Genomic DNA, 21,597 nt, shown 5'->3' with positions numbered 1-21,597 from the left:
CCCGGATGTGCCTGAGACCCCTTCCAGCCCACACAGAGAATACACTTGCCTCGTGCCAGCAGCTGTACATGATCTGGTAGATGGTGTCCGATGCCAGGTGGGGCCGGTAAAGCCTGTGGCCCTGGGAGACCTTCAGAACCACCTGGGAGTTGTCATACAAGTCATAGGGCTGCTTCCCCAGGCTGAACACCTCCCACATCAGGATCCCTGCACCACACCAAGAGGTGGCCCAGATAAAAAAGGAAGAGAGCTGTTATCAGAAAGTACAGGGTTTGTGGAGTGAGTTTCACACAACAGGTCAGGAAGGCTATGGGTCAGAGCGAGGGATCCCTGGGAAATGAGTCCCAGCGAAATGAGCAGAGCTTGGAAGGTGAGCCTGTGCCATTGCTTCTGGAGCCTGGGGTTTCTTCCTCATGTTCCCTGATGCCTGTACATCTGTGCTTGCTGGAAAATGGGTGAATGGCAAGGGCAGCCGCAGAGGAACCGCTTGGGGCCAAGACATAATTCTTGAGCTAGTCCTGTGAAGTGTGAATTGTCAGCCTCACAGTGACAACTACCTGTGTAGTGAACCCCTGCCCCAACCCTTATGAATGAGTGGTTGATGTCCTCACCCTTTCTGTCTCTTGGCTTTGGCAGCTGCGTGCAACAATTTCATTGCACAATCAGATTACACTTCAGTGGAAATTTCAAGATAAAATCATTGACAACATTCTCCTTTCTATTGCTGCAGTGGTTCCTAATCTCATATGGGTCAGGCGCCCTTTTGGGAATCTGATGAAAGCCACTGGCCGCTTTTGGGAAAGTGAATACACAGCATTTTTGTGTTCAGTTTCAGGATGTTCACAGTCCCCCAAAACTCATCCAGGAAATTGCAGTCCCCAGGTTAAGAAATCTCAGTTCTGGTCATGGTGGTCAGCAGGGTGGCATTTGGGATCAGTTAGACATGGCCTTTGAAGTTGACTTCTGTCACTTACAGGTGGGATAAGTTTCTCAACCTCTCTCAGCCACAGGTTCTCCATCTATAAAATGGGGTATTTGCACCTCATGGACTTGCTGTGAGGATTAAATAGGATAAAACACGTAAAGCACTTAAAAGAGCACTGAGATGTTTCAAGTGCTCTCTAAATGGTGGCAATTGTGCTGTGCTGGCCAAGGTCAGAAAATTTCAACAGTCAGCCAGTTTCAAATATTTATAATAAAGCAACCTTATAAATTTTATGGCTGCTTTTTTCTTTTAAATCATACAGTCTAAAACAACCATCCAAAATAATGCAGTTTCCTCATAACTTTCTCTTTGGAAGGCTACACACTTATTTCAAAATATCTGTGGGGTTCTTTTTTGGGAATTGCTATCAGAGGCCCTGATTCATTTTGGGTATCCTCACTGGGATATATTGTTTAAGAATGAATTTAGTGTTTATAAACAGCCGGAAATTATCTGGGGCCAACTTCTATGGCATACAGTAAATAATCAAGCTGGGTAATACTATTTTTTGGTCAAAAACAAGCTGTAATTATTAAATTAGGGCATTGATTTTTTGCTATCATTTATAATTGATGCATGATTATCAAAACTAATTTTTTTTAAGACAGCCTCTTGCTGTGTCGCCAAGGCTGGAGTGCAGTGGCACAATCTCAGCTCACTGTAAACTCTGCCTCCCAGGTTTAAGCGATTCTCGTGCCTCAGCCTCTCGAGTAGCTGGGGTTACAGGCGTGCACCACCATGCCCGGCTAATTTTTGTGTTTTTAGTAGAGACGAGTTTTTGCCATGTTGGCTGGGCTGGTCTTGAACTCCTGGCCTCAAGTGATCTGCCTGCCTCGGCCTCTCGAAGTGCTGGGATTACAGGCATGAGCCACTGCACTCAGCCTCAAAACTAATTTTGACAACACGGTACAAAAGTTAATCAGTACAACATGGCATGAAGCATTCACCAAAATGCTATCTTTGTGATTTTTTTTCTTTTTCTGTGTGTATTTGATTATCTTTTTTTTTTTTTTAACAACGAACAATGCCACTTTTACAAAGGGAATAGTTAGTTTTAAAAATTGTGTCACATAGAGAAATAAATAACTAAATTTTCCCCTTTTCAAAGGCAATCTTGTAGGTGACAAGCAGTAAATCAAATTACACTTATGAACTAAGGCATGAAATAGGTCTCAGTCACATTTGGATTACTTATCCTGGGTCCATCCGACAGTGATTGAAAATAGCCTTGATATTCTCACAACATAGAAAAAATATCAGAAAATGTAGTCACAATTTAAGAATTGTTTCCCTTTTCTAATGACCTTTACTAAATTTTAATATAGATATTTTAGTAAAATAAGAGTCAGCAAACTTATCCTATAAAGGGCCACATAGCATTTTAGACTTTTTGGGACATGCAGTATCTGTGGCAACTACTCTACTCTGCTGTTGTAGCACAAAATGAGCCATAGACAATACATAAATGAATAGGCATGACTGTGTTCCAATAAAACTTTATTTACAAAAACCAACTGACCTGGTCCTGGGCTGTGGTTTGCCAATCCCAATCTAAAATATAAATTTTAACAGAGAGGAGACTACTTGAAACTAGGCACGAGTCAAAGAAAGTACCAAGTCATGTGTGGTGTTTACACTAAGAATTGGTCAGTGCAGAAGGGAATGGCTATCCCATTATTTTCATGCAGAAAATTGATGTCTTTTCAACGTTTGGGGCTTAGCAAAAACTCAGATTTAGCTTTCAATGACTCCTTTTAAAAAACTATTTGAAATCTTCACTGGAAAAACTTTCATCCCCTTTGATGTTTCTAAAGACAGGGTCTTAACTGTGTTGCCCCGGCTGGACTTGAACTTCTGGGCTCAAACAATCCTTCCACCTCAACCTCTGAGTAGATTTATCCCTTTTGATTTTATGAGAAAGTGCTAGCAGGATGTAAATTACAAAATGTGTAGAAGACATCCTAGTACCAAACCCAAGAAAATAAATCACCTTCTTCAACAGCTTTCTTCTCTTAGGCTATATGTGTAACTTTGTAAGTGTTCAAGGGCCCTTTTAAAATGGACGTTGCTACTCTTGTGGTTTCCTGTTGTGGAAGTAAGCTTATGAAACAGGGCCAGGTCGTATGTGGCCACATCCTTACCAAATGCCCATACATCTGACTTGCTGCTGTATTTGAAGTAATGAAACACCTCTGGAGCTGACCACTTGACTGGAAACTTTGTTCCGACTGAACTGACATACTGGTCATCAAGAACATACCTGCCAGGGAAAACACATCAACACAGACCTTAAGCCGTGGTGGTACAGGCTGATGAAGGACACGGAAGCCACCCAGAGTCTCAGTCGATTGCCTCAGTTTTCTGGAACTTTTGCTTCCTTTCAATGTGTGGGCTTAGCTGGAGGCTGCTTATGGTTTGTAAGCATTTAAAAAATAATATCTAACTGAATATAGCAAAACCTCAATGTAAAATGTTTGGTAAATATAGAAAAACACAAAAAAGTAAAAATAAAATCACTCAGAAACCCACCCTAAAGATAACCTGTAATTCTGTCACTCAAAATACATTTTTGTTTGTACTTTCTGATCTTATTTCCCACATATATAAGTTGAACAAAATAGGGTTTCTGTTATATTGAGATTTGCTTTTATTTTTCCTTTAATGGTATATCATGAGCATTTCCCCATATGGTTACATTTCTACTGCAGCATCATGTTTAATGGCTGAATACCATTCCCTCTTATTATTTCTTCTTATGGAAGGAATTAAACATAATTTGTTTAACCAGGTAAATTGCTTCTAATCTTCTGCTGTTATGAATAATGATGAACAAAAATATCCTATGGAGATATCAAAACCAAAATACATGTTGAAGAATGTTCACTAAACTCTTTGTTTGTAATAATGATAAAATGAAAGCAACCTCAATGTTCCCAATGTTGAGGAGTAATTAAATATATTATGGCACACTAATACAATAGAATAGCATGTAGCCATTAAAAAATGAGATAACTCTTCACCAAAATAAAAAGGTGCTCATGGTATATGGTTATGTGCAAAAGAAAGTGTGTATAATGTGATTCCATTTTTTTCTGTGTGGGAACAAGTAGTAAATGTGCATATTTGTGTATATGATTGGATACACTTAAGAATGAGGTCTGAAAGGATACCCACCAAACATCTGAGCAGTGGTTCCTCCTAGCACTGAAAATGAGGGACAGATTCTGTCAGAGTAGGTAGCTAGGCAGACATGAGCAGGGCAGGAGAGGTCCCCCACCCCCAACCCAGGAATATTAGGTGACCGTCAGGTAATAGTCAGGCAGTTGTTAACCGTCTCTCTAAAATAATAATTGGTCGCAGCTGGTGCCAGGGAACGGCAGTGTCCCAATAGATTGAAAATACTTGAAGCTGATGATCAACAGCTTCCTGATATGATCTCTGGAGTTGGGCAACTGGGGTCAAACATGCGCAATAAGAGGCAAAATGATGGCGTTTAACTGGTATATGACCTTCCTCTAAGAATACTCGACTGGTAAAAGAAAAATGCCTCAAGTGAGCATGCGCACAACCTAAGTGAACACACTGTGCGTGCGGCCCCTCCCAAGTGCTGGCAGGCTACTGCTCATGCAGACAGCCCACCCCAAGGGAAGAATCAGGGGAGAAAAGATGCAAACTTTGGAATTATGCCAATGTATGAAACCCTAAGTCAAGGGCCAAGTCGGGCAGTTGGATCTCTCAAGTTGCCCTCTTGGCCCTCTTCCAAGTGTACTTTACTTCCTTTCCTTCCTGCTCTAAAACTTTTTAATAAACTTTCACTCCTGCTCAAAAACTTGCCTCAGTCTCTCTCTCTGCCTTATGCCCCTCAGATGAATCCTTTCCTTTGAGGAGGCAAGAATTGAGTTGCTGCAGACCTTTACGGATTCACTGCTGCTAACAATTCTACTTTTTACTTTATACATTACTGCTATTTTTCTTATAATATGTACATATTATTTATAGTATTAATAAAAGAGAACATCATATATTTGCCCACAAAAACCACAACAAAAACAAACACATAATGACTCTTAATTAGAGAAAATAGAACAACAGGAGTTATGGCAATTGGAATTTTGGATATAATTTACATACCAAATGTTTTAGAGATCTCACTGTAATTTAAAATAGCTGGCTGGGAAGATCATTCTTCTAAATATTAACAATAATATTAATAAACTACACTTTCATAGGATTACATACAGTACATTCCATACTTTTCTCCCCAGAACCCCTCAGCTCCCCAGACACTACCAGATACCCAGACACTACCCTGGCACTCCTGGTTTGGGGATGCTCGTGGCTTAAACCTTCCTTCAGGCTAGTAGGAGCAAATGAAGTCACAGGCACCTAATTGATGTGGCCACAGAGCTTCATAACCAACAGGGCTGGTACATGGCTTCCAGGATCTCTTACTCAGAGCAAGATCTCTTTTTCTTTGGATCTTTTTTTGGAAAAGTCTCCCTTTTCCAAAGCTACAGAGAACGTGAAAGCATGTTCCCTGGATGCTGGCATAACAGCCAATATTCTTGCTTTTAGAGTAAAGGTGGGGATCAGTTCCCTTGACCTGGGAGCTTCTCCCTGCTTTAAGAACCTGTCAGCAGATTTTTTTTTCTTGCTCTTGAGAAAGCTACACGTTTGGAGTGTCAGTGTAGGGGACTCAGTGTATGGTGGTTGGAGTGACGGTAGCTAGTACACAGCTAAAAGGTCATCTTGCCAATATTTAGGGCTCCCAGAGGAATTACCATAGCTTCCACGGTATTTGCCACCAGGGTCAAAAAGCATCCCCTAACACTGAATTTTGGAGAAGACACTTAAAAAACAGATCCTCCTATGGCATTTTAGGGCAATGTTTGCTAAATATTAACCTGGCCTTGGTCAACTCTTCAGATCTCTTTTAAACTGCATTATTCACCTTCAGAATTACATACTGAGTCAGCACAACTTTATAGTTATATTTTTTCTCAATGTCAGGGATATCTACTTACCCTCTAGACTAAACTGTGGTCATTTTGAGAGCATGGACTATCCTATTCATATCAGTATCTCCTGCAGGACTGAGGTATTCAGTAGGCACTCAATAAATGTTGAATAGAAAGGTTAATGTGTATGTCTTCATTTTCTTTGCAAAACTATGAAAATTTGCTCTGAGGCTTAAATAGTATTAGGATACAGGATTAAGGTAAAAGAAGACTTTAAAAAAATGATCGTAATCAAAATAATTGTTCCACATCGTTAAGTGCTGGTAGAATGCCCATCAAGAGAATCTCAGAGTCTAGTTTTATGCCTTACTTTGTGATGCAGAAAATCTAATGATGTGACAACAAAAATTTTCCTAGTGTGAATGCTCTACCCATTTGAACATCAGGTTTTTTTTTTAATGACAGACAAAAAGAGCTAGCAGATCCTTGATTGAGTTAAAAAATTATAAATATCCATTCTTTTTTAATGGCTGAGTAGTACTCCAAAATGCTTGAGGGGATGGATACCCCATTCTCCATGATGCGATTATTTCACATGGCATGCCTGTATCAAAACATCACATGTACCCCATAAATATGTACACCTACTATGTACCCACAAAAATTAAAAATAAAAAAATTTAAAAGAGAGTAAAAAAATCCAATAATGTGGCTGTAACATATTGTATTTAAATTTAGGATCTTTCATGGAATTTATTTAGAAGTTTAGAAAGTATCAGATTGTTGAAAGAACTAAAAGTGACTTCAGATAATTTCTGAAGAACAATCCCATCTTATAAGTAAAGGAATGAGGTGAAACATGTTTCACATGTAGTTAGAGGCAATATGGGAGGGACTTAGGTTTCTAAGCCCCCAATTCAGAGCATCTTCTATATCCCCACAAGGCCTTCAATTATGATGGTATTCAAATGTGAATGGAAATCCCCCTTTCACTGGTTGCCCTTTTGGAATTGGCTTACCTTGTCATTCCAAAGTCGGATACTTTCACACAGAGATCTCTGTCCACCAAGCAGTTACGAGCAGCCTTTAAAGGAAAAACAAAATCACCAAGTAGTGAAAGTGACCAAGAATCTCCTGACATTTTCCTCCTCTTCAGTAGAATTCTCAGCAAAATCTAAGATTAACTAGCACAACCCCCAAATGCTCTAAAGTTGTCTTTTCTTTCCTTTGCAATTTTCAATTTTTCAAAATAAAAATGTTCTCCCATGAGTACTTTCAACCAAGCATCCATCCTTGTCAAACAACATGAAAAGGTATTACACTTTAAACACAGAACCTTAGCTTATCAAGGAAAGATGAGAAATTTCTAGAATCTCCCTTTCCACCACCAGATACCGTGCATTCACAGATGCTTTGAAGGCATAAACGCTGCACCTGTGACTTAGGGAACATGCTGGCCTAGTGTGAATGCAGGTCTACTGTTGAGCGCAAGAAAATCTCTAAAGATAAATCCCAGCGAATACCAAACACAGCACTCCCCACTCTCATTCTGATCCAAAGACACACAAATTCTATTTTCTTTTTTTTTTTCATTTTCAGTTATTGTATCAAATGGCTGCTTTAGCACTAAGCCCTTCCTGAAATAAAGGTCAACTTGGGTTTAATGGTTTTGAGAGACACTAAACTGGCAAAAGTCTTTCCTTTACATCTGTTCTCCTTCGTACCACAACACAGCTATGTAGACCTTAACAGCTTATTTTATTCTCACTGTTCTTTCCATACTTCAAATATTTTTACATTGATTTTTGTAAAAATGTCATTTGCTTAAACAAGTCACAAGTGAGCAAAGTAAAAGTGATGGTGCCCTTCTTGCCTTCCCTACCAGTGACCCCATCTCCAGAAGTGGGAGCCATGGACTGCTTTCCTTTCTTTGAAATTCCAATGGCTTTGCTTACCAAGTCCCGATGTATGAATTGGTGGCTCTCCAAGAAGGCCATGCCTTCACAGACGTCGTAGCACATTTCTAAGAGCTGGGAAGGTTCAAGCCCTTTTCCGTGACTCCTCAGGTAATTCAGCAAGCAGCCATTGCTTATATATTCAGTCACTATGTATATGGGGTATTCCTTTGAACACACTCCATAGAATTTAACCAGCTTGGGATGGCTGAGTTTCCTGGAAATAACAGATTTTCAAAGTTCAATGCTCCACACTCCATTTTCTACATGTACTGAAAAAGAGTTGCTCTCAGATTTCTGTTTGTTTTAATTCCCACCCCCACCCCCTTTCACTTGAACAGAGAAAGAGAGGGAAAAGTTTAGGATCTTATATTTCAAGCACATTATCTTTGGAGGCAAAAAAAAATTTCTGCCTCATATCAGGCATTGGTGACTTCAGCAGCAATTTAGCAGTTTGTGAATGCTGTATTCAACTTTCCTACAGAGAATCAGGGTAGCAATGGTCTGTTGCACTGGAAACCCTGTTTAGTCTCATGGCATCCTGGGAACGTCCATGACTTATTTAGAGGAAGCCACACCCTAAGAACAATCATTTCTCTTTAACTTTCACATCTAAATATTTCATTCTAAAAAAGTATATTAGAATACAAAGGATGTAGGCTAAATGAAGTCAGATGAGGTTTGATTTTTTTTCTTTTTTAAAAAAGTTATTTTACATTATTGTTTTCATTATTTTTGAATAATAAATTTATAAAATACTAACCATATGATGTAGCACTTCTGGTAGGTCATGATGGTATGGACACTCAGATTTTTTTTTAGTGAGATAATTTTCATTTTATTATGGCAGATGGTTTTACCGTACCTCTTCCCAGCACCCTTTTTAAAATGATAAAGTTAAGTAGAAGAAAATGGAGTGTAATGTAGCTATGGGCTATTTATTTAGTAATCAGATATTCCAGATGGAAGTGTTTAATCTTGCGAATTGAAGAGTCCTTTAGTGTTTCTTATTAATTTAAGTAATATCAACCTTAAATTTTGTACTAGCCTAGAGCTTAAAAGAAATCAAGCAAACCTTCTTGTAAAGTGTGATTCTTCTACCTTAATTACCTTTCTCATGATATCTTTTCTCACCTATCTTGTTTTTTTTTTTTTTTTTTTTTTTTTTTTCCATTTGTGAGATGCACAGGTTAAGCTAAATGTCTAGCGGAGTCTCTAGCAGTGTGCTGCCATATCACCTTTACTTCTCCAGACAGGCTCCCGAACTGCTGCTTTACTCTTTTTACTGTCCTCACGGTTAAGCATAAAGCCTTTTGAAAGTACTTAGCAACTCCAATTACTCTTTCTTCCCTGTTCTACATTGTATTTCAGTGAATTTGAACACATTTTTGGATTGACATGTACTTTACTCTTAGATTCTGAGCTGACTCTGAGTGATCCATTGTACAAACAAACAGTGCATTAGTGTAGTTGTTAATGAGTTTGGAGGTATTAGCCTTTTTGGGGAGATTAGCCTTTTGTCTATAATATGAATTACAAATAATTTTGCCCAGTTTGTCATTTGTCTTTTAGTTTGCATAGGGTTTTTATTTTGTTTTGTTGCCACGCAGAAGTTGATTTTTAAATTTTATTTTTATTTTTTTATTATGCTTTAAGTTCTGGGATACATGTACAGAACGTGCAGGTTTGTTACATATATATACATGTGCCATGGTGGTTTGCTGCACCCATCAACCCGTCATCTTCATTAGGTATTTCTCCTAATGCTATCTTTCCCCTACCCCCCCACCCCCCAACAGGCCCCAGTGTGTGATGTTCCCCTCCCTGTGTCCATCTGTTCTCATTGTTCAACTCCCACTTATGAGTGAGAGCATGCTGTGTTTGGTTTTCTGTTCCTGTGTTAGTTTGCTGAGAATGATGGTTTCCAGCTTCATCCATGTCCTTGCAAAGGACATGAACTCATTCTTTTTATGGCTGCATAGTATTCCATGGTGTATATGTGCCACATTTTCTTTATCCAGTCTAACATTGATGGGCATTTGAGTTGGTTCCAAGTCTTTGCTATTGTGAACAGTGCTGCAATACACATATGTGTGCATGTGTCTTTATAGTAGAATGATTTATAATCCTTTGAATATATACCCAGTACTGGGATTGCTGGGTCAAATGATATTTCTGGTTCTAGATCCTTGAGGAATCACCACACTGTCTTCCACAGTGGTTGAACTAATTTGCACTCCCACCAACAGTGTAAAAGCATTCCTATTTCTCTACATCCTCTCCAGCATCTGTTGTTTCCTGGCTTTTTAATGATTGCCATTCTAAATGGCGTGAAATGGTCTCTCATTGTGGTTTTGATTTGCGTTTCTCTAATGACAAGTGATGATGAGCTTTTTTTCATATGTTTGTTGTCTGCATAAATGTCTTCTTTTGAGAAGGGACACTCAGTTTTTACAAGCTCATTAACTTGTTCTTATATGATTAATCTAATTTTAACAATTTACAGGATTATTCTGTAATGTTCAAATGTGTAAAGAAATCTAAATTTAACATGTGAAGTTTTAAATATTTTAAGAAGAATTTATTAAATTTTTAGTTATTTTCTTCCTTCTTAGTTTAACTATAGGGACAATGCTTATCACGTCACTCAAGGTGATGAGCTTGGGAGTATTTATCTTTTAGCGGTTTTGGAGATCTGCATGGTACTCAACACTGCTCCCTTCAAAGGGAAGGCTTGTGATGGCACAAAGGTCCATCACCCAATAAAGAAATATTCTTTGAACAAATTCAGTCACTGCCCAGGCGGCTCAAGGTGGGGGCACCATATTAACTGATATTCCCCACATGATAGGCTTCAGCTTGACCCCTACATTTGGGATTAGACTTTTTCCCATTGTGGCACAGTTTGACATCTTTCTTTATGATTAGGTGATGTTTTTAAATGACTTCTTGTGATTTTTTTTATGGATACCAGCTTGGTAATGGCAAAAATATGTTTTAAAGTTATACCAAGACACAGAGGTTACATCATGAGCCTGTAACCATGAGAAAAATCTGGCAGAAAGTTTCCACCAGATTTTCCTGTCCTACAAAAGGAGAATATCAGGGGCCCCCTTCCCAGTTTTATGACAGTCCAATCGCTGAAGGCAGAACCAGTTACATAATTGCAGGCACCAATGCAAAATGAAAATGCAGGAATCCTTGTTTAAAAAATCACGAAGTATTATTTCAAGATGGCAACAGCAGAGCATTAAACCAAGCACAGGGCCCTTCTGGGTACTGGGGGCCCTTGCAACTGTGCAGATCTCATATGCCCATGAAGCCAGCTAGGGCCAAAGGCCTATATTCACATAGCATCTCTGTTTCCATATAATTTTGCAATTATGGTAAAAGTGATTGTTCTGACTTTCTTAGTTCCTTTGGTCTTCATAAAAGAATGACTAAAGAAATGGACCCTAGAATGTCTGCCTGGGTTTGTTTCTCTGCTTTTCCACTTTTACTAGCTTGCTGACTCTGGACAAGTTATTCAACATTTCTGTGCTTCGGTTTCCTGTAAATCTAAGATAACGATGGTACAACCCTCACAGGTTTCTTATGGGGATTAAGTGAGTTAATATTTGTAAAGTGTTTAGAGAAATGCCTGTAAACACACTGTACAGTATAACTGTTTAAGTAAAAATTTAAAAAGTGCTCTCAATCTCTAGCAGGCTAGGAATTTTTTATTTCAACTATTTTTGACCAGAGAACTACTATAACATCATTTTTCATACCATACTGTTTGATTCTCTAAAAGTAGAGTGACCAACTGTCCTGGTTTGCCTGGGGCTGAGAGGTTTCCTAGGACACAGGACTTTCAGTGCTAAAACCTCCCAGACCTCAGCAAACCTGAATGGTGGCCACTCTACAAAGTCTGATTTACTATGTTGACAAGAGAGGGAGAATTATATACAACTGAAAGAGAGAGGGACAGAGAGGGAGAGAGAGGGAGAGGGAGAGAGAAAGAGAGAGAGGGGGAAAGAGAGAGAGAGAGAGAAGACACAGAGGGAAAGAGAACACATATGTATTGCCAATAATTGAAGGCCGTTGTGCTGGGAGCTGAGACACATTAGGAAGAGTATTAGACTGTATTGAAGGTACCAAGAAGGAAAAGGATATTGTTGGCAGAGCATTAGTTTTCAGTACTGCATTAGTTCTGGGTGGTAGCCCCACTCTGTTCTTCATCCCACCATGCACCTCCCCACAGGGCAAGGAGGCCACAGGGCCAAGGAGACATGCCTACTCCGACCCTATATGTCCCTTTCTTTCTCTGCCACCCTTAGAGCACCAGGACTCTGAAATCACCCGACCATGTAGTCCTGAGGCCTCTTTCAGGACCTGTGCTGACTCTTCCTTAAGGGGTCTGTCCACTTAAGGGTAAAGCACGCTAACCCTAGCCAAGATCATTAGCCACTAGATAATTGTTTGCAGGAGACAAAGAGGGAGCTTGTGTGTACTGAATGCTGTGTCTGCACATAACTACTGAGGCCCCTTATAGTTCAGGACGGAGTTGGGTGTGAGGGGAGAAGCAGGAGGGGAGTTTGGAAGACCACAGGCCAGAGGCTGGTTTCTTTGTAGAGTCTTGGGAATTCTCAATTTGAATATGGCCTTTCAGGTTGTTATGAAGGTATATTTGTCAAAGTAGGAACATAAGACTGATTTGATTTAATAGTCTGTTAGTTCAATTTATAACTTCTAAATACTTATGTCTATGATACAGTATGTGGACTTTTGCTCTAGGCCTTGCAAAGTTAACAGCAGGCCTATTAGTGCTAATGCCCTCCCATGATGAGAGCTAAACAGCCATTCCTTGGGAAAAACTTACATCATAGTCTGGGCCTCCTGAAAGAATTCATCTTCTGACATGGAGCCCTCCTTGATCATCTTAACAGCAACATCATACTGCCCCTTCCACTTGCCCAGCTGGACCACTCCAAACTGGCCACTTCCCAGCTCCTTCAACAAGGTAATCTCTTCTCTTTTCAGTTCCCAGATTCCTAACAAGGCAAGACAGACATTCTTTAGGATAAGCATAGAAAGCTTTGGGGCTAACAGCTTCCCAAGTGATTTCTTCTCCAATGGGAGTTTCACAGTGACAATATAAACAAGACTTTTTATTTTAAGTTGATAAATTAAAAAAAAAAACCCGCTTAGTGATGTGGTTTTGTGGCTACGTGATAATGGCACCAGGGCAACACTATTCTTGAAGTAGCTACAGTTATTTGACAAGAAGGCTCAGAGTAAAAACAATTTGCCAACCAGAGGCATCTTGGAGAGGCTCAGCGTCAAAATGTACTCGATGTCCTTAGATTGGTAAAACATTGTTAGATTTTTTTTAATAAAAAATTGAACTGTGATCGCAGTGGATGTGGTCGTCCTAACACTCAAGGTTGAATACTGGCTCTGCTCAGTGGGCACAAAATCCAGGAAAAAGAAAGGACAGACAATGGGGTGCTGGAGGCTAATAATGGTGTCTGATAAGAAAACAAATTGATGATCTTTTTGGTGATTCTAGAAGCTTACAGATTTAAGTTGAGAGGACAGATTTTTTTTTTTTTTTTTAAAGAAAATCCTTCCTGATACAATCTAAACAGAGGCCTCCTTCCTGTCTTTCCTCCTTTTTTTTTTTTTTTTTTTTGCCAGTAAATTCACCATACATTTCAATAAAAAACGATGGAAAATGGAGTTTAAGAGCCCAAGAATGTATCCATACCATTTCCCAGGGACACAGAGTCAGGGACCTTGTCGGCCTTTGTTGACACAGGGTGGCGGAGCCGTGTGATCATGCCTGCAATGGAATCAGCATCATATCATCACATCATTATATCATATCCCATCACATTACGTAACATTGGTTCACAACTAGTCTCTCTCCAAAGTGGCTGAAAAAGCAGAGTTCAGAATGTTGTAATGCAGAGAGAGAATTCATTCATGTTGTAATTGTGCTTAACTTGACTAATTAGCTTAATGCAAAGGGAAAATTAAATGAATAAAACACTGTATGTGATTTTTAAAAATCCCATAGAAATTAATTGCATGATGGAATCTTTTAAAATTCTCCCCCTTCTTTTTTGCTATCTCTTTACAATCTTATACTTAAAATATGTATACACACAGCACATACATTTGACAAAAAATTCAAAAAATACAGAAGGGTAAAAAATAATAAGCCATCTGAATTTTTAAAAACTGAACCTATTACTAAGCTTCATTAAGTGGTCAAGTCATTTTAATTGTTTATATTTAGTTATGGTAAAACTGGGTTAAAATAATTATAAAATTTAATAGTGGCTTGAAAGAACCCATTAAAAATATATGTATATATGTTTTTTGCTTTAAATGTGGAATGCTCTCCAAGTCAAGGGACCTATCACACATGTACTTTTCCCCTCCTTCCTTTTTCTATATATTTGTCTGGTTTTTATATGAGTGGTCTCCAAACTTTTAAAATCCTTCACTTTTATCTTTTTTTCTTGTTTCTCTGCTTGATAAAAATCCTTCACCTTTAATCAACTAAATTAATTAATTAAAATGTAAAAATTAGTACATTTCTATAAAATATATATTTGGTGTGAATTATAAAAATAAACTCACAAACAGAAAATGTAAGAGAATGAGATAAAAATCCAAATATAAATAAACATCTTAATATTTCCTTCTGATATCCTGTGAAGTTTCCTGTGCATCCTCTGCAGTGGAATCATTTCACTTAGAGATGTCTCTTTGTGCAATACCTTTTACAAAAGGTACTTCTGAGGTACTACAGGTTAAAATAAACAATTGAGGAAATTGGGGCAAAGGAAAAACAACAGTAAGAGCCAAAATGAAAGCCAGAAGTGAGGCCAATTCACCTACATGCATGCAATCAAGTCATATAAAGTAGCGCAAATTAAGTGCTGAGCTTATGGCTTATTTTTACTCACTGTTGGAAATTCACCCAGCCACTGCTCTTAAGTGGCACTATTCTAGAAAACAGAGGGTATTTCTAGATGTATATCCACCGGTTGATTAGGCAAAAATTAGAAGACTAATAGCACCCAGTGTTGGTGAGGATGAAAGAAAATGTTGTTAGTAGGATTGTACATTTCTGAAAAGCAGTTGGCAATCTGTACATTTTAAGTATTCTTAGCCTTTGTCTCAGAAATTCCATTTCTAGGGATTTGGCTATAGAACCACTCATATAGATGGACAGAGCTATGCATGCAGAATTGTGCACTGAAACATCCATTATAATGTGAAAATACTGGATGTGATCCAACTGCTAATCAACAGAGGGCTAGGTGAATAAATTATGGGGTAACTATGATAGAATTCTACGCAGCTGTTAAATAGACCAAAATAAGCTCTTTGTGTTTGCATGGAAAGACTTCTAAGACATGTGGAGTAAAGAAAGCAAGCTGAGCAACATGTGTAGAATGATCTCATCTCTGTAAAAATGTAATGTATATACATAATATATAATTTCTATTTATATATGTAATGATTAGTAAGTGCTAGTGTCAGCATGCAAAAAACCCTGTCATAATAGACAACTGGTCCATGATCCAATGATATGTATATATTTCTATAATATTTTAAATTTATAATCCTCTTGCTTCTATACACAGAAAAACCCTACAAATATTTTTATAAAGATAATTTATCTTTCTAAGTCACCCAGTTTACTCAATTTCATTCTTTCTGGCATTAAGAAGAGAATCATGTTATATTCCTGGGAATGTAAGCTAAAAATTATGATAGGCAAAAGACTTGAGAGGATTTTTTCCTACTTTCATGGTTCCCTATATAATTAAGAATATTAGGAGGATCAGTAGTATCCAAGAAAATTGATATTTTACAACAAGGGCCCATAAAAGAAAAACTAAAATAAGTTACCTGCTGAATTATGTTGATGATAATGAATAAGCTTTGGAATGGAATCAAAACAGTAGTTTTCTGCCAGGTATAATTTGCTCTCAGCATTTGTATGCACATGGTAATGTTTGACAGTTCCTTTTTTATCACTAATAACAGAAAGAATGTTAGAACATTTAAAATAAACAATTAAAGCTTGATTAAGCAAGGGTTAAATAATTATTTTAGATGCATTTGCAAATTTTGGAGAGGGAAGTCAGGGAGGGTTTCTCAGGCTTGGCATCTGGTGTTTTTCTCAGTCTTGACATCTGGTGTAACTATAGAAGTAATTATGGAAGAGAGTTCTTCTCTGAACTCAATGTATCTTTTGGTGCACATATGGATTTCATGTACAGTAAAATTCCAACTTTCCAGGCTTCTCCTCCCTTAGTAAGTGTATAAAACTGGAATCTTTCTTTGATGATCGAGAGAGGCTTATAGTTCTTCAGGATCATTATTCTGAACATAAATTATCTTATAGGATAATAATGGAGGTGGAAATGAGAGAGGTAAAGGTGATTAGGCTGTTGGGTATTCTCACCCCAAAACATGGGAGGAGGCTCTTTTGGGGCATGCAGAATGAAATAGGTGGGGATGTCCTTTAACTCCTCATGTGAACTTGTACCTTCTCCACATAAAACACTTTCTTCTTTTCCTCTGCTTTTATACAATAATGCTGAATTGATGCACGTTGATTTAAGCTAATCAGGAATAATACACCTGTCTTAGATTGTAGACAATGACATAGTGGTCAAGAACCAGGCTTTGAGTTTAGTTCTATCACTTGCTAGCTACCCTATATGGTTATGCCTGGCATATAAGAAACAGTTAACAAATTGTTGATGTATAGCAAACTAATGCAGGAAAAGAAAACCAAATACCACATATTTTTACTTGTAAGTGGGAGATAAATGATGACAACACATGGACACATAGAGGAAAATAGTAGACACTGAGGCCTACTTGAGGGTAGAGGGTGGGAGGAGGGAGAAGAGCAGAAAAAATAACTATTGAATACTAGGCTTAGTACCTGGGTGATGAAATAATCTCTACAAGAGAGCCGCATGACAAGAGTTTACCTATATAATAAACCTGCACATGTACCCATCAACTTAAAATAAAAGCTAAAAAAATTAAAAAATTGTTGCTGTAACATCAACCGAGTAAAAATTGCAAGTACAAAAGGAGAAACGGTTCTTCTCTTTGCTGCAAATGTTTAATCAGCTTTTGGTGTCAGCGTACAATTCACTCAAGGCTATTGATGAGGTTTCATAAAAGAGGGCTTCTGTATTCATTTGATTCTTTATCTATTTGCTGATTTATCTACCTGGCTACCTTAAAAAATGAATCTGTAGTCAAGAAACTCAACTAGGAGGACATCGGATACCAGGTTTGGCTGAAACTGCAGGGCCAGAGGGCCACAAAGCTTTTGATACTCAGTCAACAAAGTCCTCCTGATTCTTACTGAGTTGGCTTTAGCCAGCATCCAGGTGTTACCATGTGCAAAATAATGTATGAGATACACTGGGGACATGGATTCTGGCATTGGAAAGTGCTGTGGGACAATTCAGGGTACATCCTATTATCTCAAGGTAGGCACTCTGTAAAAAATTTCAAAATAAAATAATTTTTTTATTATTTAATTATTATAAATATACATATATGCACTGTGGGGTAGGGCACATGGGGAAGGCACCAAGGCAGACGATCATTCAATCTAGCTGCTAAAAAAGAGTTGCACACATAGAAATTTAAGAAAAGATCCGAATCAATATTTGACCAGATTCTTATTCCAAAACATTGGGGGTTCAGTGTAAACACAGAGGTGTAGATGAAGAAACATGACTTGGCTATTGGAAGCCCAGCTTCAAATTAGTCACTTATTAGCTCCAGGTAGGTCTTTATAAGCTCTTTTTGAACCTCAATCCTCTCATCTGCAATATGGTATAAATAAAAACAGCTTTCCCATTTGCTTTGGAGGATGATTAGAAGGGAAAAAAAAGAGCTAACTACCAATAAGAAAGTGGCTTGTAAAACTCTGGAGGAGGATTTTGATGATGATTTGCATGAGATGACTGTGGGGTGTCTTTTATGCCCAAGTGTTAGGGTACAGGGAGTGGAGCAGGTAGAACTACTCTTCCCCAGCAACAACAACAGCAATAATAGTAAGTACTATTAGTTTATTAAGTGCTTACTATGTGTCAGGCACTGTTCTGGATATAATATATTAATTAACTCACTCCACTCATAGAACGTAACAATCATTATGTTCCCCTTTCAAATGAAGGAGTTGAGGCACAGAGGCTGAGAAACTTGCTCAATGTCACAAAGCCCTATTGAAATAGTAGAGCCAGGATTTGGATCTAGAAGTTTGGCTTCAAACAAGAACTTTTAGTCGCACAAAGAGGACAGAGCCCTGGAAGGAAGCTGTGTAGAGAACACAGCAGCACTGAGTCAACCTTCTGCTAACTCTGCACCCAGTGGAAGGGCTTACTAAGAACTGGACACTGGAGTAGGCATCTTTGCTCAGCAGGTGGCTAGGGCTGAGAGTATAGAGGCTCCATTGCTATTTTTTTTCTTTCCAGACTTAGACCTGAATGAAAGGGAATCACCTGAGAGTCTCTTAATAAACATTTACTGAGGCATGCTGTGCTCTGGGCACTCTGTTACTGCCTGGGGTGGGCAGGAAAGGATTAGCCAGAGAATGGCCTCTTGAAAGTAGTGGGGCAAGGATGGTGGGGCAGTGGGGTGAGAGTGGTGGAGGCAACTACAAATGGTCACATTCAATAGAAATACTTTGATTTAAAATTCCAGAGTTTAAAGATGATGTCTTATCCCAAAATGTGATTGTGACCAGCATATTCAAAGAATATACGCAGAAAGATAAAAGAAATTAATCCTCATCATACTTACTTCACAGCCTTACTAAATAAGGACACTGTGTACATTCCCACTTGGCTCGAATTTCTAACCATAAATGCTCCTTCTTTTCCCTGAAAAGGAAGGAAAATATAGAAGGAACAGAAAATATTTTCATCGTTCTTGAAAATGATTTTGCATGGTAGGTAGTTGGAAAATAAATCTTTTAGACTGACTTTATATATCACAAAGGGCACAGGTTTCTCACTCAATCTCTTTATAGATCTGCTCTATGTGTATGTGTATGAACTCTTCCTCTCCAATTAATATTTAACCCTATCACTTACTTTTCTCGGTGTTGTGCTTATGTAAGCTTAATGTTTTCATCTTTAAGAAATACAATTTAGAACCATGTATCACTGTATCATGCCTTTGGAAGGTTTTAGAAAACCAAAGATCCAGAATAAATCAGTTGTTAAAGTTCTATACTCAAGTTGTCTTTCTCAATGACTTGTGCTAATTCTAAGCAGATCAAGGTTCAGAAAGAGCAGATTATAAACTATGAATGTGACAAAACACCAAATGAAGTCATTACATTCTCACTAGCACCCCTCAAAGAAATAAGTGTAATGCTTAGTGTTTTTATCAGGTTAAACTATATCAAAGTGTCATTTTTAGAAATCAAAAGAGTTTGCTACTGGCATTCCTTACCAATTAGTAATAAAGTCAGATAAACATATTCTGTATCACATCTGCTGTACTCTGGTCTAGGTGCTAATGAGCAGTGACAGAGCTGAGGTTAATGGCTACATTGACGGCCTCCGATAAATCATCTCTCTTATTCATGCTCTGAGCAGTCCCCTCCCATACTGACTCTAGGCTGAGCCATGTGATTTGCTATGACCAATGGGACCTTAGCAAACACAACAAAAGCAGAGACTCGAAAAGTGCTTGCACTGTGGGGCTCGTCCTCTTCAACCACTGCCTTGAGATCACCATGCTGTGAGGAGGCCCAAGTAAGGCACATGGAGAGACTGCTTGGGGAAGAACTGTGGAACTCCAGTTGACTGCCTCAGCTAAACCCAAGCCCCCAGTCAATCCACCACCCAAATGCAGCCACAGGAGTGCCCCTAAGCAAAACCTGCCTAAGAACTGCTGGCCCAGCTGACTCACAGAATCATGAGATATCATAAATCCCACTGTTTCAAGCCACTAAATTTAGGAGTGGTTTATTATGCAGCAATAGATAATGGACACAGAAGTAGTGGCTAGACATGAAGAGTCGGGCAACCCACAGACTGGACAAGCAACACTACAATGACTTGACTATATAATTAGCAGCAAGGTTTCTATGAGAAATGCATCAACCTCTGGACCCCAAAATGCAAAGAGATTCTGTGAGGCTGTTTTAAAGACAAGACTATTTACCTTTTGTCTGAGTAACTGTTCAGATTGTGATCTTGAGATGTTACCAGCAAACCAGCTGCAAAAGGAAAAAAAATTATATGTGAGAATCAATAAGTTTTAGATTGTATAGCTTGACACTCAACTTTCTAATCTGTAAAATGAGGCATTGGCTTACCTCAGGGGTTTCCAAGCCTAACTGCTCCAGAGAATGATTTGAGGAACTTTTCAGAAATACAGATGCTTAAGTCCCCACTACCAAATTCTGATGTTGGGGTGGAGTCTGCACATCTAATTTTTAAATGGGCTGGCATTTAGGAATCTTTGGTTTTCTTCTAGGTGACTTCTAAGTTTTCCTACATTTTACCATTTTGAGTAAGGGCTAGAGATTAGACCTATGAAGAATATTCCAAGAGGAAAGTCAGGACTGCCAAGGATGAAAGCCCTTGTCTTCCAATCATATAATTTCCTTGTAATAATCTGATTATAACATCTATTTTCACATCAAATGCTTTTACTTTATATGTGGAGCTCAACAGGCCAAGAGCTGTTTCTCATGTGAGGGCAATAATGTCTGCGGCCTTTGGGCTTTAGACAGAACGTCCTACTTAGGAAATGAGTAAAAGTAGGGCATGAGGTGGGATGTAGCATGGGTTTGGGTGAGTGGGAGGACCCACTGGCTACAAGATAACATCTGCAGAGGAAAGAAGTACAAGAGGAGGGTGAGGGTAGAAGGGAGGAGTTATAGGAGAAATTCAATATAGAAGGTATCTCAGAACTTGGCAGGAATGGATGGGAAGTGATTCTTTGTATAATCTCTGTATGAGTTTTGGGAAGGGATGTCAGCTGGTGGACAGCTCAATAAAATAGAAAAAGCCTTAGGTCACCCAGCTTGGAGGTCTGGGTTCTAGGCATAACTTCCCTATGTGTAATTGTATGACTTTGAACAAGCCACTTGGCCTTGTTTGACCTTGGACTTCCCTACTTGTAAAACTAGGGAGAGGGTTGATCTTGATAAGTTTGAAAGTCTCTTTTAGCTCTACCATTATGGATACTGTATAACTAACACTTGAAATTTTAACTGGTCGTTTTTCTTATTAGTCAACATTTTAAGGTAATACTAGCTAATCAAAAGGCTCTTCAGGGGCTGTGACACAGGATATATACCTACAGGGGAATAGAAGGAAGAAAATCAAGAATCAGGAGAGAGGCCTGGAGAGGCAAGGTGATATAACCTATGTACCCTATACATTATACCTCCCACACACATACAAACGTTGCCTGTGTCATAATTTTGCTGAGGACTGCCTCTTATTGTTTTAAATAATATTTCAGTATTTCAATGACAGAGCAGCAGAGCCCTAGGCCTAAGGTTTTTTTTTGTTTTGTTTTGTTTTTTGTTTTTTTGACAGGGTCTCACTCTGTCACATAGGCTGGAGTGCAGTGGTATGATCTCGGCTCACTACAGCCTCGACCTCCCAGGCTCAAGTGATCCTCCCACCTCAGG

At 38.6% G+C, this 21,597-nt stretch overlaps 1 protein-coding gene across 2 annotated transcripts in view; it reads right to left on the bottom strand.

Annotated features, from left to right (window-relative positions):
- Positions 1-21,597, bottom strand: part of BMX (BMX non-receptor tyrosine kinase) — a 55,747-nt gene that overhangs the window by 6,465 nt on the left and 27,685 nt on the right. For both annotated transcript variants that reach the window (XM_002831409.3, XM_024240733.2), the window contains exons 10-18: positions 20,115-20,169; positions 18,741-18,820; positions 15,810-15,937; positions 13,648-13,722; positions 12,760-12,931; positions 7,899-8,115; positions 6,963-7,027; positions 3,127-3,245; positions 50-207 (exon numbers count right to left, since the gene is read on the bottom strand). In XM_002831409.3, the coding sequence (XP_002831455.1) occupies positions 50-207; positions 3,127-3,245; positions 6,963-7,027; positions 7,899-8,115; positions 12,760-12,931; positions 13,648-13,722; positions 15,810-15,937; positions 18,741-18,820; positions 20,115-20,169 (1,069 nt within the window). The remainder of the gene's footprint in view (positions 1-49; positions 208-3,126; positions 3,246-6,962; positions 7,028-7,898; positions 8,116-12,759; positions 12,932-13,647; positions 13,723-15,809; positions 15,938-18,740; positions 18,821-20,114; positions 20,170-21,597) is intronic.

Source organism: Pongo abelii, chromosome X (assembly GCF_028885655.2).
Source record: "Pongo abelii isolate AG06213 chromosome X, NHGRI_mPonAbe1-v2.0_pri, whole genome shotgun sequence".
Classification (NCBI taxonomy): domain Eukaryota; kingdom Metazoa; phylum Chordata; class Mammalia; order Primates; family Hominidae; genus Pongo; species Pongo abelii.
Note: the sequence above shows the minus strand (reverse complement) of the source record. Positions and strands in the feature narration are given on the sequence as shown.